Genomic DNA, 18,124 nt, shown 5'->3' with positions numbered 1-18,124 from the left:
CCCAAACTGAACTGCCTACCCACTCTACCCTCCACCCAAAACATCCACATCTTATGTCCAGTCTACATGTGTGTGTAATTCAGTGAGGTTGTCCTCTTTCCTGCAGGAAAGCGTGACCCATAAACCGTACCGTATTTCTGTCCTGGAGTGGAGTTTGGTCCCCAGCGATAGTTCATTGCCTTGAACAATGCAGCCTGCAAATGGAGACAAAGAGGAATCAAAGGAGGGCCCAGCTACAATGTTCAGCAGCAGGGAAAGCAGTTACATTGATCTAGCATCTATTGCAATCTCCGGATATTGAGGAGTACTCAGTGCTTGACATCTTATTGTCCTCACTCCTGTAAAGTGCAAACTTCACACAAAGTTAACTCCTATGAATATGTATCCAAATAATTGACATTTTGTGGTGTTGCTTGTGTTTTAAATGTTAGTGAGGGGTCAGTCTGGAAAGGACAGGAACACTGCATAATTTTCATTTTCCCCTTTAAAGACACAGCTGCTGGCCAGACCATTGGAGAATTCAAAGTGTTACACACTTGCTCAAAGAAAGAGATTTAAAGATAAACCCAACAAAGACAAGTCAGTTAATTCATCTGCATGGTTATGAAAGCTCCCAGACTAGTACAGAAACCATAGTGGCTGTGTTTGTAATAGATGTAGATGCCAGAGTCTGGAGTAAACATCGATTGAGAGGGCAGGGCAGCGAGATCAGGAGAATTGGAAGTAAACTGGAACAGTCACCTTATCCTTATTGTTGACAGCACAGACGACAGACAGCGTACTGATGGGCTGGGGAATCCAGGGCTGTGCCGGTGGAATCTGCTCACGGAATTGAGGCTGTAGCTGGAGACAGCAACAACAGGAAAAGAAGGATCAGCAAGTCAGCAAAACTGTCCCAGAGAGAGAGAAGACACTTGTTATTCCCTCTCCCCTCACCTCAGTGAGGGCACCACTACTCACTATTCCCTTGCCTCAGTGAGGTCCATCCTCCACACTGAGCTCCCAATGCCAGCACATGATCATTGTTTCAAGTGAGACGTTGTTACTCAGTCCTCACTCCGGTCTTCAATCTCACCTCTCCTCCTCTGAACTCGGCAATGCTGTGAGATTGGTCCCAGTATATTCTGTCCCCCCATTAGCCAGGAGACACTGTTTCCCCACCCCCATGAGTTGGCTAAAAGGGCACCGTGCCCCCAGTCCCCTGCGTCCCTCCTTTGACAGGCTGATTCTCAACAGCTGCCCGTCTCAACCCTCCTCCTCCTGCCAACCAGCCAAGACCAGACTCTGGGGCAGCTTTGCCTCCCAAACTCTACCCCTCATTCCCGTGTCAGTTCCTACTCTCCTCCCTTCTCCCCCTCATCCCACATCTCAGGAAGCTTGCCCTCCCTCCCTGCTTCCTGTCTTCCCTCCATCACCTCCTGCCATTCCCTCCATTCCACCTCCCTCTATATCCCTCCTTTCATCTTGCTATCCATCCGCGTGACCTTCCTCCCTCCTTCCCTCACTCCTCTCTGTCCTCCTTCTCTTCAGCCCTTTCTCTCTCCTGTCCTTGCCTTTCCCTCCCCCTCTCCTGCCCTCCTCACTCCTTCCTGCCCTTCTCCCTCATGGTCTCCTTCCTTCAGTCATGACCCCCATCAGCCCCTCCCCCAACCAGCCCCTGAGGCCCTGACTCCTCACACTCTGCTATGTCTCTGTTGTTTATCCAAGGAACCCATTACCTTCACCCCGTTACGTCACCTACACACTCCAGCCCCCACACGCACCCTCCCCGCAAGACCCCAGGTGTCTGCCTCAGCTCCCCTGAGGTTGACTGATTACTGAGCGCCCTCCACGTTGCCTTCATCGTTCTGTGACAAATAGCCGCTGAACTCATATTAAGCCTAGAGCTGGCTGAGGACACAGCGTTGTCTCTCTCTCTTCAGCCCGTACACTGTCTGCCCCACCGCACACTGCTTCACCCAAACCCCTCAACCCCATCCACTGACCCACATTGACCAGGCTGGCAGGGTCAGGGAGAACCACCACAAGTGGCCAGGGGCACACCCATGATCAGGGCACACAACCTCCAGACATTAGCTCTTTCTGCAGCCACTAGTTAACTCCTACCTTCAACACCACCTTCTGTGGCTGCTCAATCCGACTGGAACCTCCCTGCACTTTACTCTGCTTGGAGCTAGCCTCACCTGGAGCCTGTGCAGGAGAGAGAGAGTGACAGTGAAAGCAAAAAGTGAGACCGAGGAAGAGAGGTAGAGAGAGAGAAAGAGAGAGGGAGTGAGACAGTGTGAGAGAATGTGAGAGCGGGAGTGAGACAGAAATAGAGAGAGAGACAGAGAGGGAAAGAGAGAGAAGGAGAAAAAGATAAAACAAATTGAGAAAGAGAGAGATCCAGAGACCAAGAGAGAGAGAGACAGTAAGGTAGTCAAAAAGAGAAAGGAAGTGAGAATTTGGGGGTGAAAGACAGGGGAGGAGAGAAAGAGAGGAGAGATTGGGGACAAAGGAGAGGGACTGCAAGGGAGGGCAGAATGGGACAGAGAGAGAGTGATGGGGGGCAAGAGGGAGGGAGAGGCAGGAGGGGAGAGAGGGAGGGCAGAGAGAGGTGGGGAATGCAAGGGATGCGGAGAGGGCGGGAGTGAGGGAGATGGGAGAGGCAGAGGAGGAGGGTGGGGAAAGAGGGAGGGAGGGGAGAGATGAGAAGGGTTGGGGGGAGATAGATATAAGGAATGGGGACCTATCCCCATGTAACGTGCTGACCGCTTCACGCAAAGTCACCCACCTCCCCCAATGACGACACTCACTGCCCCCCATACCAACGCCCACCTGAATCCCCATAACACCCACCTCCCCCTATAATAATGCCCACCTACCTCCCCATAACACCCACCTCCCCCCATAACAACACCCACCCACCCCATAACACCCACCTCCCCCTATAACAACACCCACCCACACCATAACACCCACCTCTCCCTGTATAAACACCCACCTACCCCCATATCACCCACCTTCCCCCATAAAAACACTCACCTCACCCACTCATCTCCCCATGTAATGTCACCCACTCCCCATGACGTCTTTGATTCCCAATGTAACATTACTCCCTCCTCTCTGTCATGCCTATCACTCTGTGACCTGTTGCATTGACTGGCTTCAATGCCCACGGGAAGACCCTGATAGCTGTCCCAGCCCCTTTCCCCGTGCTGGGCGTCTGCACTCACACTGTGCCAGTTGATAATCACTCACTGCCTGATGCTTGATGGGGGTGGGCAGACATGGCCCATCGATGAGCTGCCGCAGTTTGTTTCTCTCCTTTCTGGTCCTTAGCCGTTTCTTTTTCTGCCGCGACTGAGTGAAGGAAGCAGAGGCGAGATGCAGTGTCACTGTATGCTCTGGTTGCTGGTTGGCCTGGCTACAGAACAGTGCGCCAAGACAGCCAGATCGGCTTGACTGCCAGCTCCTGCTCACACTTTCCACCTCAGGACAGCCAGAGACAGAGGCCACTGCTATTACTATCACTATTGCCACTACTACAACCCTCCCAATACAGCCCTGTGCAATTTTCAGACTCACAAAGGGAAAAGATTCAGAAGAAAGAAGCTACATGCAACATGGGATTTGAACAAACGACCCAAAGATCATGAAGCAGGGATTCTTTATTCCACTGGCATTTAGTTCATGACAAACCAAAAGGCATTTACGGATAACCAAGCATCTAATTGTGCTGTGTATAGGGACTGACCACTGGACTGAGGAATTCTTGGTCTGATGGCTCTCCTTTTCCAGCTGCCTTCTTTCAAAGAGGGAGTCCATTTGAGTGTTCCAGCTGCCCTGGCTCACTACTGCCACCTGCTGGAGGAGGTCCCATTGCACTCAGAGAGCTTCACTCACCCAAACCCTGCACTGTCAGCTTCTGACCAGGTGCCCAGGAGAGATCAGTGCAACAACAACTCTCCCCAGATAAGCCTGTGCAATTCTCAGGCATGTAAAGTGTTGCAAAGTTGGTATAGTGAATTCTAAGGCAGGATGTTAGAATTTGCTTGTAAAATGACGCGGGGGGGGGGGGGGGGGGGGGTGAAGAGTGCGTGGTCTCTTTAAAACCTGTGTTTTTTTTGGGCTTGGAGATTTTAAAAATGTCTGCAGGTAGCAGCAGATGCACAGAGAGCTCTTGAAATTGAAATATTGTATCAGAAGGCTGTACCGTTAGCAGGCAAAGCAAGCATTTTTACCAAGACAACATTTTGTGAATTTAGCCAATTAATTTAAACCACGCCCTGTATACCAAAGCTCAATTCAATTTAAATCTGATGGTTTTGACCAATCCTATTGTAAGAAATTAATAGGTCATCAAGGATATAAAAGAAGAGGGCATTTGAAAATCAGGGCAAGAGCAAACTGCCATCTGTTAAGAGAATAGCTCTCAACAGCCATCAGCTCTAAAGGAAAAGAAATTAATTGGCTCTAACAGCGATCGCACTGGCACTATCCCGCAACTCTTCCTCCGCTACATCGATGACTGTATCGGTGCTGCCTCGTGCTGCCATGAGGAGCTGGAACAATTCATAAACTTTACTAACACCTTCAAAGAACAAAGAAAATTACAGCACAGGAACAGGGCCTTCGGCCCTCCAAGCCTGCACCGATCCAGATCCTCTATCTAAACCTGTCACCTATTTTCCAAGGATCTGTATCCCTCTGCTCCCTGCCCATTCATGTATCTGTCTAGATACATCTTAAATGATGCAATTGTGCCCGCCTCTACCACCTCCGCTGGCAACGCGTTCCAGGCACCCACCACCCTCTGCATAAAGAACTTTCCACACATATCTCCCTTAAACTTTTCCCCTGTCACCTTGAAATCGTGACCCCTAGTAATTGAGTCCCCTACTCTGGGAAAAAGCTTCTTGCTATCCATCCTGTCTATACCTCTCATGATTTTGTAGACTTCAATCAGGTCCCCCCTCAACCTCCATCTTTCTAATGTAAATAATCCTAATCTATTCAACCTCTCTTCATAGCTAGCGCCCTCCATACCAGGCTACATCCTGGTGAACCTCCTCTGCACCCTCTCCAAAGCATCCACATCCTTTTGGTAACGTGGTGACCAGAACTGTATGCAGTATTCCAAATGTGGTTGAACCAAAGTCCTATACAACTGTAACATGACCTGCCAACTCTTGTAATCAGTACCCCGTCCGATGAATGAAAGCATGCTGTATGCCTTCTTGACCACTCTATCGACCTGCGTTGCCACCTTCAAGGTACAATGGACCTGAACATCCAAATGTCTCTGTGCATCAATTTTCCCCAGGGTTTTTCCATTTACTGTATAGTTCGCTCTTGAATTGGATCTTCCAAAATGCATCACCTCGCATTTGCCTGGATTGAACTCCATCTGCCACTTCTCCGCTCAACTCTCCAATCTATCTATATTCTGCTGCATTCTCCGACAGTCCCCTTCACTATCTGCTACTCCACCAATCTTAGTGTCATCTGTAAACTTACTAATCAGACCATCTATACTTTCCTCCAGATCATTTATGTATGTCACAAACAACAGGGGTCCCAACACGGATCCCTGTGGAACACCACTGGTTACAGTTCTCCATTTTGAGAAACTCCCTTCCACTACAACTCTTTGTCTCCTGTTGCCCAGCCAGTTTTCTATCCATCTAGCTAGTACACCCTGGACCCCATGCGGCTTCACTTTCTCCATCAGCCTACCATGGTGGAACCTTATCAAACGCCTTACTGAAGTCCATGTATATGACATCTACAGCCCTTCCCTCATCTATCAACTTTGTCACTTCCTCAAAGAATTCCATCAAGTTGGTAAGACATGACCTTCCCTGCACAAAACCATGCTGCCTTTCACTAATAAGCCCATTTTCTTCCAAATGTAAATAGATCCTATCCCTCAGTATCTTCTCCAGCAGCTTCCCCACCACTGACGTCAGGCTCACCGGTCTATAATTACCTGGATTATCCTTGCTACCCTTCTTAAACAAGGGGACAACATTAGCAATTCTCCAGTCCTCCGGGACCTCACCCGTGCTCAAGGATGCTGCAAAGATATCTGTTAAGGCCCCAGCTATTTCCTCTCTCGCTTCCCTCAGTAACCTGGGATAGATCCCACCCGGACCTGGGGACTTGTCCACCCTAATGCCTTTTAGAATACCCAACACTTCCCCCCTCCTTATACTGACTTGACCTAGAGTAATCAAACATCTATCCCTAACCTTAACATCCGTCATGGCTGCTAAATAAGAGCCCTAAGTTTTTGGGGCAAGGTACTATCATGGATAGAGGATTGACTGACTGGCAGAAAGCAGAGAGTTGGGGTAAAGGGGTCTTTTCCAGGAAGGTAGCCAGTGAATAGTGGAGTCTGCAGGGGGTCATATTGGGACCACAACTATTCACTTTGTGGTCTGGATCTGGACAAGGCAAATGAGGGCATTGTTGTTAATTTTGCAGATGACACAAAGGTAGGTGGAGAGTTGAGGGAGCAGGAATGCTGCAGGAGGACTTGGACAGGCTAGGACACTGTACAAAGAATTGGCAGATGGAATAGAATGTAGGAAAGTGTGAGGTTATGCATTTTGGCGAGAAGAATAGAAGTTTAGACTATTTTCTAAATAGGGAAAGACTTTGGAAAGCTGAAGCACAATGGGACTTGGGAATCCTCATTCAGGACAGTCTTAAGGTTAACATACAGGTTCGGTTGGCAGTTAGGAAGGCAAATGCAATGTTAGCATTCATTTCAAGAGGGTTAGAATATAGGAGCAGTGACATATAGTCGAGACTGTACAAGGTTCTGATCAGACTGCATTTGGAATGTTGCGAGCAGTTTTGGGTCCCGTATCTCAGGAAAGATGTGCTGCCCTAGGAGGGGGTCCAGAGGAAGTTTACAAGAATGATCCCAGGGATGAAGGACTTCTCATTTGAGGACCAGTTGAGGACTCTGGGTCTGTATTTAATGGAGTTTAGAAGGAGTTGGGGGGGAGGGGCACCTGATTGGAACTGACAGGATACCGATAGGCCTAGATAGAGTGGATGTGAGAAGATAGTTCCATTGGTAGGAGAGACTAGGACCCCGGAGACATCCTTGGAGTGAAGGGACGACCCTTTAGAACTGAGATGAAGAGGAATTTCTTCAGCAGTGGTTAATCAGAGGGCCGCAGAAGCCAAGACATTGAGTGTATTTAAGACTGAGATAGATAGATAGATTGATTAGTAAGGGGATCAAGGGTTACAGGGAGAAGGCAGGAGAATGGGGTTCAGAAACATATCAGCCACGATCGTACAGTAGAGCAGATGTGATGGGCCAAATGGCCTAATCCTGCTACTATATATCTCATGGTGTTCTGTGGTGTTGATATTGTGACTGTGATTCCCATCCAGTGAGACAGGCTCTAAATGACAAACACCGAACATAAAGTACATTCAGGAACTCAATCTCTGTGTCATCACTCACCTTCTCTGTGAGTCTCATTAGATGTGCTGGTGGCCCATCTGACTCCGAACTGTCAGATCCACTGATGCTGCTCAAAAACAAAGCAAGAGAAATCTTCAGAAGCTGCTCTCAGGTGGGTTTATTAAACAATCAGGAGAAAAAATGAACATTCTCTTTGCAAACTGTCCATTTACACCAATCACAGGCTTTAAGTAACTTTCAGACAACAAAACAAAAAAACCAAAACCAGGCCAACAACATGCAACACAACATGGATAAGACCATGTTGTGTTGAGTTTTATTTGGCAGAGTTTTCATTATGAAGCTGAGTTCTACAACTTACTAAACTCACCTCATTAATCACTAATTAATTGTACCCCTTTCAAACTCAGTGTGCAATCATACGTGGCAGCTTGAAATGCAAAATGATTCCTGACACAATGGGTTTACTGTGTCCTGGGATATTCAACAAACATAGTGCAAGGGTTTTATTATCATCAAGTTGATTATAATTAAGTCAATTTGAGAGAAGTCAACCTGTAGATTGTATGAATATCTCTCAAACCTGTATGCTTCCCAGTACGATTCCTCTCCAGGTCAAAGTAACCAATCAAGGCACAGATTTAGCACAGAATGGTCATTTGCTTGAATGTACTGCATAGCTCAGTGGGGTTTAAAAGAGGAAGATGTGACTTGCTTAAAACATATAATCTCCTGAGGGGCCTTGACATGGTGGATGTGGAGAAGGTATGTCCTGTTATGGGAGAATCATGAAGTAGGGATCACTGCTTAAAAATGAAGGGTCACGCATTTAAAACAGATTTGGGGCTTTTTTTGCTCTTTGGGATTTGAGAATCTTTGGAACTCCCTTCCTGAAAACGTGTTGGAGGCAGAGACTTTGAACATTTTAAAGGCAAGTTTGGGTAGATTCTTAAGTTCTGAAGAAGGGTCAGTGGACCTGAAATGTGAACTCAGCTTTCTCTCCACAGATGATGCCAGACCAGCTGTGTTATCCCAGCAATCTGTTTTTTTCTCTTGCTAATGAGAAAGTCATTTTGGGACAGTTCTAAAGATTCAGCTGGTACAATGCCAGTTCAGATGGAGAGGTGTTCTATGGAAAAACACACATGCACGTGTGCACATGCACACACACCTACCTGCATTCACTCCTGAGAACAAAGGTTTGTTACAATAGCAGCCCTCCACATACTACAGACCAACACTGAGACACACATTGGCTTGCTGACAACTCTAATGTAACTGTGAAAGTGTAAATACCTCACTCTTGGGAACCACAAACAGTAGCAATGAATGTATCATTTTGCTGGTCAATCTCAGCACTTGATGCTATTTGATTTGGGTGCTTGTACCTGGACTCGAAGTCAGATGTTGACATGTCACACAGGGACAGGTTGGGATCGTATTCCCGGCCCGACTTCTCCCAGCGTAGACGGAGCTCCCGCTGCAGTGCTGTCCGTACCTCTTCCAGACACTGATCAAACTGAACAGGGATAGGGCAAACAAAGGTCAAAATGTAAACACAATCACATTCACGCGTATATGTGTGTCTGCATTTGTATGGCTGTGCGTGTGACTGTCTCTGTCTCTGTTCCTGTGTCTGTCTGTCTGTGTACCTGTGTGTCTGTAGGTGTCCGCCTGTGTGAATCCGTATTGAATAAAAATGTCATGTGTAGCAGCATGTGCACACCAGCAACATGCATTCCACGCTCATGTCTTGTGTAGTCCCATATCTGCATGTATGTAGGATGCATGTTAAAGGTATTTGCATCTGTCACATACACATGCTTATGAAGGAGGAGTGCAGATTACATGTACTCACACATGGCCAGATGTACCAGCCTGTGTGTATTGACATGTGTGTTGGCCGCAGGTCCCATTCTAAAGCCTAGACTGCATGTTGTATGTTATGTGCAGGTGCAGATAGCTCTATGTGTTCAGTAAAAGTTCCACAGGCTGCCCTTTGTGCCAAACAAGAGGGCTTTGATTTATATTAAAACCGTCCACATTAAAGTAACCACTCAGGACATTGGGGTGGGGGCAATGCCAAGCATGATTCTGCTAACCTTTGAGCGGTCAGGGTCACAGAAGTCCAGCAGAGTGTCACAGAAATGATAGCCCAGTGACTTGAGGTCCTCAGTGCTGAAGTGAGTCCCTCTCCGCGGCCCTGGTGAAACACACACCGGTCTCAGCTTTTGGTGAAGTGATACAGCACAGATTAGTCCAGCCTGTTCCCTCTCCCCCCACACACAGACACAGACACACACACACACACACACACACATCCACATTAATACAGCTGAGGTCCACCTTTAACAGACAGTAGTCACCGTTCCCCTTGTCTGAACCAGCCACCTTTCCATTCCTGCTGCGTCACTCACTGACTCAGGGCTAAACTTTACAAACTGTGCTGTCTCTGCTGTAAGAGACCACTCTCTCTGGTAGCTCTCGGAGATAGAACCTGTCTGTATTGTACATGACTGAGCAGAGGTGCCAACCATGCCTTCACACCATCTGCATGAACACCCATTGCCCGACTTCAGCACCAGTTCCTTTTATTAATAAATCTTTCATTATCTTGAGATTTGACTGGCTAATCACACTGTAACCACTGGAAGCCGGAGATCATCCAAACTGCTGCTTAACTCCAACTGAAAACCTATCATTGACTCCCACTTTGAGCTAAGCCACAGTTTGAGATTAAAGTCACATTCTTCTTTCCAACTCTCTCCCATAGTCTCTCACTCTTTCCCATTTCTGACAATGTCTGCAGTCTGCAGGGCAATGAAACCGGACACAGGTCACGAGGACAGGAGGAGTCCTGAGAGGTTAAAGAACAGCAAAGACAGACTCAATTCACCATAGAAAATGTGCTTGCTGTCTGAGTGTCTGAAGGACATTCAGGATTTGGACAATCGCACCAGGATGTTGGCAAGTGAAAGGAGGAGAACGAGGGGGAGTGTTATGTGGCCATTATTGAGGATTTAGAGTTTCAGGTAACCTCTGTAAACAGGATTGAAAAGCCCGCATGGCTCAATTCTGGCCTGTTATCAAGAGAAACGTTTTGTCAGGATATTGGAGGGAGAGGAGGAAGTTCCACCCACTGTATCCAAATTGGAAGCAACCAACATAGGAAGCAATACTTGAGAGGTCCTTTCTCGACAGTGCCAGGAACAAGGAGCTAAAAGACAATCAGAACCTGAAGGATAGCTAGCTCTCTGTGCTTACCTGAGCCATGTGTGAACTGGCAAAGGGATCAGCCAATTAGGGGTGTCAGCATATGGCTGTAAGGTGGTTTGGGAAAGGGGGAGACTGTTTCCTGGGACATTGGCCCCAGCCCTGGGCTGGGACATTGGCCCCAGCCCTGGGACAAGGGGAACTGGTCATTGTGATCAGGCTCCATGTCAATCAAATGCTGTTACAGGGAAATTACTGGAGTCTGTAATTAACGAGAGAGTGACAGAACAGGTCCACTGTTTTCAGCTGGTCAGAGAGAGTTAGCACAGGTTTATAAAGTGGAGGTCAGACCTGACCAACCTGATACAGAGTTTCTGAAGAGAAGACTGAAATGGTGGACAGTGGAATCTCTCTGGATGTTATTTAAACAAATGTGCAGAAGGCATTTGATGCAGTTCCCCATGGGAAACCACAGTGAAGAAATTGAAGGCAAATTGTAGGTACCAACAACATAGGCAGGACTAGGAAAAAAGACCTGTTTCAGGATTATGAAAAGCTAGGAACAAAATTAAAAAACAGGTCTTCAAGGGTCATAATCTCTGGATTGCTGCCCGAGCCATGTGCAAATTGGCATAGGGAGGCAAAGATCAGGGAAGTAAACACGTGGCTAAACGAGTGGTGTGGGAAAGAGGGTTTCCTTTTCATGGGGCACTGGCATCAGTTCTGGGACAGGAGGGATCTCTACCGCTGGGATGGACTCCACCTGAACATGGCCGGGTCCAGTGTTCTGGCAAAAAGGGTAAATAAGGTGGTCAAAAGGACTTTAAACTAGTAAGCGGGGGGAAAGGAGGAGTGAGCGTACAGGGACTATAACAATAAATGGAAGGCAAAGCAGGAGGTTAGCAGGTGGCAATGAAGCTTCAACTCCATTGAAAATTAGGAAAAAAGTTAAGGGGAAGGAGAACTCAAGAGCTGTTAGTAATGGAGGTGATAGGACTCAGAAAGAAGGTGCAAAAACTGGCATAAGGGCATTTTATCTGAATGCTTGGAGCACACAGAAACAAGGTGGATGAGTTGACGGCGCAAATCATGGTGAATGGGTATGATGTAGTGGCCATTACAGAGACATGGTTGCAGGATGGTCATGTCTGGGAGTTGAATATCCGGGGTATCAAACTGTTCGGAAGGACAGACAGGAAGGTAAGGGAGGTGGTGTCGCTCTGATTTTTAGGGATGATATCAGGGCAGTAGTGAGAGATGATATAGGTTCTACTGAACAAAAGGTTGAATCCATTTGGGTAGAAATTAGGAATAGCAGGGAGAAGAAGTCACTGATAGGTGTGGTCTATAGGCCACCAAATAATGACATCGTGGTGGGGTGGGCAATACAGATAGAAATAGCTAATGCATATATAAAGGTCCAGCAATTATCATGGGCATCATCAGCAATTAATCTACATATCGATTGGTCAAACCAGGTCGGTCATGGCAGCCTTGAGGAGGAGTTCATAGAATGCATCCACGATAATTTCCTTGAACAATATGTAATGGAACCTACGAGGGAGCAAGCTATCCTAGATCTAGTCCTGTGTAATGAGACAGGAATAGTTAATGATCTCACAGTTAGGGATCCTCTCGGAAGGAGCGATCACAGTATAGTCGAATTTAAAATACAGGTGGAGCATGAGAAGGTTAAATCCAGTACCAATGTCCTGTGCTTAAACAAAGGAGACTATGAAGGAATGAGGGAGGAGTTAGCTAAGGTAGAATGGGAGCAAAAACTTTATGTTGGGTCAATTGAGGAACAGTGGAGGACTTTCAAAGCGATTTTTCACCGTGCTCAGCAGAAGTATACTCCAGTGATAAGGAAGAACTGTAGGAAAAGAGATAGTTAGCCATGGATGTCTAAGGAAATAAAGGAAAGTATCAGATAGAAAAAAAAACACACACAAAAAAGCAAAGAGTAGTGGGAAACTAGTAGACTGGGAAATCTTTAAAGGCCAACAGAAAGCCACAAAAAAATGTTATAAAGAAAAGTAAGATAGATTATGAGAGTAAACTAGCTCAGAATATAGAAACAGGCAGCAAAAGTTTCTATAAATATGTAAATCGTAAAAGAGTGGCGAAGGTAAACATTGGTCCTTTGGAGGATGAGAAGGCCAATTTAATAAATGGAAGTGAGGAAATAGCCGAGGCATTAAACAGTGATTTCGTGTCAGTCTTCACAGTGGAAGACACAAATAACATGCCGAAAACTGATGGCAAGAAGGTTATAGCAGGTGAGGACCTAGAAACTATCATTACCACTAAGGAGGCAGTGCTGGGCAAGCTAATGGGTCTAAAGGTAGACAAGTCTCCTGGCCCTGATGAAATGCATCCCAGGGTACTAAAAGAGGTGATGGGGGAAATAGCAAATGCACTAGTAATTATTTACCAAAATTCACTGGATTCTGGAGTGGTTCCCGCAGATTGGAAAACAGCCAATGTGACGCCACTGTTTAAAAAAGGAAGTAGACAAAAAGCAGGTAACTATAGGCCAGTTAGCTTAACTTCGGTAGTGGGGAAAATGCTTGAATCTATCATTAAGGAAGAAATAGCAAGACATCTGGATATAAATTGTCCCATTGGGAACACTCAGCATGGGTTCATGAAGGGTAGGTCATGTTTAACTAATTTGGTGGAATTCTTTGAGGACATTACTTGCATGGTGGACAATGGGGAACCTGTGGATGTGGTGTATCTGGATTTCCAGAAGGCATTTGACAAGGTGCCACACCAAAGGCTACTACATAAGATAAAGTTGCATGGTATTACAGGTAATGTATTGGCATGGATAGAGGATTGGTTGACTAGTAGAAAGCAAAGAGTAGGGGTAAATGGGTATTTTTCTGATTGGCGGTCAGTGGCTAGTGGTGTGCCTCAGGGATCAGTGTTGGGACCGCAATTGTTTACAATTTACATAGATGATTTGGAGCTGGGGACCAAGTGTGGTGTGTCAAAATTTGCGGATGCCACTAAGGTGAGTGGTAGAGCAAAGTGTGCAGAAGACAGTGAAAGTCTGCAGAGGGATATAGATAGTCTAAGTGAATGGGCAAAGGTCTGGAAGATGGAGTACAATGTTGATAAGTGTGAGGTCATCCATTTTGGTAGGAATAACAGCAAAATGGAATATGTTTTAAATGGTAAAAAATTGCAGCACGCTGCTGTGCAGAGAGACTTGGGTGTCCTTGTGCATGAATCGCTAAAAGTAGGATTGCAGGTGCAGCAGGTAATTAAAAAGGCAAATGGAATTTTGTCTGTCATTGCTAGAGGGATGGAGTTTAAAAACAGGAAGGCTATGCTGCAGCTGTATAGGGTCCTGGGGAGGCCACACCTGGAGTACTGTGTCCAGTTTTGGTCTCCTTACTTGAGAAGGGATATACTAGCACTGGAGGGGGTGCAGAGGAGATTCACTCGGTTGATTCCAGAGTTGAGAGGGTTGGATTATGAGGACAGACTGAGTAGGCTGGGATTATACTCATTGGAATTCAGAAGAATGAGGGGAGATCTTATAGAAACACATAAGATTATGAAGGGAATAGATAAGGTGGAGGCAGGGAGGTTGTTTCCGCTAGCAGGTGAAACTAGGACTAGGGGGCATAGCCTCAAAATAGAGGGAAGCAGATGTAGGACTGAGGTCAGGATGAACTTCTTCACCCAAAGGGTTGTGAATCTGTGGAATTCCCTGCCTAGTGAAGCGGTTGAAGCTACCTCGCTGAATGTTTCTAAAGCAAGGCTAGATAAATTTTTGAACAGTAAACGAATTAAGGGTTATGGTGAGCGGGCGGGTAAGTGGAGCTGAGTCTCAAAAAGATCAGCCATGATCTTATTAAATGGTGGGGCAGGCTAGAGGGACCAGATGGCCTACTCCTGCTCCTAGTTCTTATGTTCTTATTGTCAACCTGGTTGGGAAATATGCAAGTGACGGAAAACAGACAGAGTGGAGGATGGACAGGATGGCAGTGACATACCAGCTGGATTTGTGCTGAGGGGGCTCTCAATGATTCATTGCAATTATGAACAACTCTGATGATTTGATAGGAAAGCACATTCAGATTTACTGATGGCACAAACGTGAGTAGCACTGTAAGCAGTGTGAAGAGAAACGTCAAATCACATAAATATTGACAGATTGTGGATGAATTAATCTGAGATAAATGGATTCCAATGTGGCCAGGGAAGCATAATACCTGTGAAAGGGTTAATTATGGAGACTGTATTAGGCTTTGCCCCATCTGAGGATGTGAAACAATGAGAATGGGAAGTTTAGATTGACATTGGTGTGTTATCCCTGGTTCCTGATAGTCAGTAATTGTGACTATGTAACTTGTAACAAGGTCCAATATACAATAAACCACATCTTATTGTTCAGACATTCGAGATCCATGCTGGACCCACTCTTAACTAAACACACCCTTAGAGCCAGCATGAAAGGATGATTGGTGATAACACACAATGCCAACCATTAGCTGGTAACTGGCTGGTTCCAGAGTATGTACAACTGACCCATGTGAGGTTAGGGTGAGCAATGCGGACACTCTACTCACCAAGGGTGGATCCTGCAAAGGTTGTTTCCATTGTGTAACTGTGAGTAATTCCCATCCTCCACATCACAATCCGACCTGTGCCCTCCTTTCCCCTTTGAACTTTGAACTTGCAACTCTGATAAGAGAACTGACATGAACAGGGGCAGTCAGTGACCAGCTCACACACTTATACCTCAAGTGCTACTGACACATTTAAATGGTTTACCAGGAAATTGATAACTATCCCACCACCCCGCTCCATCCTCAGAAAGGTCACTAACCCACTTGAGACAGGCTCAAACCAGGGCACTGCACCTTCAGCTCTGCAGAGGAATGACAGACCCTGGTGTGAGGGAAGGTGCTCAGTCTGTTCAGGACACCCACCCTTTGAAGTTCGAATGGAGGATGTTTCCCCTGGGACAGACAGACCATGTCCAGTGAGGAATGATAGGGTTATAACATTGCCAAGCCCACCCTGACAAACTCCTTGTACACTCCCACCCAGAAATTCTTATACAGGAAAGCATTGGCCTAGTGGTATTATCACTGGACAGTTAATCCAGAGACCCAGATAATGTTCTGGGGACCTGGGTTCAAATCCTGCCATGGTAGATGGCCAAATTTGAATCTAATAAAAATCTGGAATTAGATTTTTGTCTTATGATGACTATTGTCGATTGTCGAAAAAACACATCTGATTCACTAATGCTCTTTAGGGAAGTAAACTGCCATTCTTACCTGGTCTGGCCTACATATGACTCCAGACCCACAATAATGTGGTTGACTCTTAACTGCCCTAATTAGTGATGGTTAATAAGTGCTGGCCCAGCCATTGATGAAAAATAAAGTCTTCCTGAGAACAGCAGGAATGGTCAGACCATTTACAGACACAACCCAGCATCCCCAAAACACCTCCAACCCTACAGCCAGCATCACCTCAAACACCCACTCACCCCAAAGACACTCCAGCACATCCAACTCTCAAACCCCACCCATGGCCTTTTAGACCCATGCACTCATCCGAATATTTGCCCTCATCCGATCCTAGACCTACCCCTCCACCTCACCTCCCACCCTTACCTACACAATAAATTGAATTACAACACTGCAGAAGAAGGTTATTCAGCCCATTTTATCTGCACTGTTTTTTTTGATTTGACAATTCTTTTAAGTCCTCCCTTCTGCCTCTAGCCCCGTGCATGCTTCTGTTCAGATAACTTAAATTCCCTCAAAACCCTTATTGACACTACCTCCCCAAACTCTTAGACAGTACATTCCAGACTCTAACCACTCGAGTGAACCTGCCCCCACCACACTTCTCAGACAGCACATTCCAGACCCAATTCCCACTCTGCATGAAAAAGCTTTCCTCACCTCACATTTGTCACATTTACAACTCACTTTAAATCTGTTCTCTCTTGTTCTTTCTCCTTTTACGAGCAGGAACAGTTTCTCCCAATGTACTGTACCCAGATCCCTTATGATTTTTTGAAGATCTCCATCAGATTGCCTTTTATCCTCTTCCATTCAGATAAGAAGTCACAACCTCTACAATCTATCGTTACAACTGAAGTTTTCAATTTCTGGAACATCTCTTGTAAATCACTTCTGGACTCTCACCAATTTAGTCACATCTTCCCAAATTATGTTTGGAGTGTGCTGCCTGGGAGTGTGGTGGAGGTAGGTTCCACGGGAAGTTTTAAAAGCTAGCTGGATATAAACTTGCAAGTAACAAATTTAGAGGGCTACAGAGAACGAGACTAACTGGATAACTGTTTCGGGACTGGTACAGACATGATGGTGGTCCCGTCACAAACATAAAATTTTATGATTCTACCATTCTGCATACACCAGAGAGAATTTCCTTCTCTTTCACATCTGTAATGTTTAATATAACTGTGGGTTGAAATCCTTATCTTGACCTGTTCCCGAATCACAAATGTAAACAAGTTCCCATTAATCACCAGGAATGCTCCTTCTCAGACTGCTTTTAAAAGAAATGACAATGCCTACAGAAACACCTACAGGGTTAGAGTTTGGATACCCCAAATCTAATCTTATCTCCCTTGGTCCAGGAACTCCCTACCTATGTCCAGGAACTCCCTACCTACGTCCGTGACACCCCCCACGCCCTCCACCTCCTCCAGAACTTCCAATTCCCCGGTCCCCAACACCTCATCTTTACCATGGACGTCCAGTCCCTCTACACCTGCATTCCCCATGCAGATGGCCTTAAGGCCCTCCGCTTCTTCCTGTCCCGCAGGCCCAACCAGTCCCCCTCCACTGACACCCTCATCCGCTTAGCCGAACTCGTCCTCACACTCAACAACTTCTCTTTCAATTTCTCCCACTTCCTACAGACAAAGAGGGTAGCCATGGGTACCCGCATGGGCCCAAGCTACGCCTGCCTCTTTGTAGGTTACGTGGAACAATCCCTCTTCCGTACCTACACCGGCCCTAAACCCCACCTCTTCCTCCGTTACATTGATGACTGTATCGGCGCCGCCTCGTGCTCCCACGAGGAGCTCGAACAGTTCATACACTTCACTAACACCTTCCACCCCAACCTTAAGTTTACCTGGACCATCTCTAACACCTCTCTCCCCTTCCTGGACCTCTCTGTCTCCATATCGGGCAACCACCTAGAAACCGATATTCATTTCAAGCCCACCGACTCCCACAGCTACCTAGAATACTCCTCCTCCCACCCACCTTCCTGCAAAAATGCAATCCCCTATTCCCAATTCCTTCGCCTCCGCCGCATCTGCTCCCAGGATGAGGCATTCCACTCCCGTACATCTCAGTTGTCCTCGTTTTTCAAGGACCGTAACTTCCCCTCCTCGGTGGTCGAGAACGCCCTCAACTGTGTCTCCCACATCTCCCGCACCTCATCCCTCACACCCCGTCCACGCAATAA

General features: G+C 46.5%; 1 protein-coding gene across 1 annotated transcript in view; it reads right to left on the bottom strand.

Annotated features, from left to right (window-relative positions):
- Positions 1 to 18,124, bottom strand: part of agbl2 (AGBL carboxypeptidase 2) — a 54,648-nt gene that overhangs the window by 14,702 nt on the left and 21,822 nt on the right. The window contains exons 8-15 of the mRNA XM_048607275.1: positions 15,229 to 15,355; positions 9,532 to 9,632; positions 8,818 to 8,948; positions 7,469 to 7,535; positions 3,241 to 3,342; positions 2,107 to 2,190; positions 742 to 843; positions 131 to 194 (exon numbers count right to left, since the gene is read on the bottom strand). Of these exons, the coding sequence (XP_048463232.1) occupies positions 131 to 194; positions 742 to 843; positions 2,107 to 2,190; positions 3,241 to 3,342; positions 7,469 to 7,535; positions 8,818 to 8,948; positions 9,532 to 9,632; positions 15,229 to 15,355 (778 nt within the window). The remainder of the gene's footprint in view (positions 1 to 130; positions 195 to 741; positions 844 to 2,106; positions 2,191 to 3,240; positions 3,343 to 7,468; positions 7,536 to 8,817; positions 8,949 to 9,531; positions 9,633 to 15,228; positions 15,356 to 18,124) is intronic.

This window comes from Rhincodon typus, chromosome 17 (genome assembly GCF_021869965.1).
Source record: "Rhincodon typus isolate 14 chromosome 17, sRhiTyp1.1, whole genome shotgun sequence".
Classification (NCBI taxonomy): Eukaryota; Metazoa; Chordata; class Chondrichthyes; order Orectolobiformes; family Rhincodontidae; genus Rhincodon; species Rhincodon typus.
Note: the sequence above shows the minus strand (reverse complement) of the source record. Positions and strands in the feature narration are given on the sequence as shown.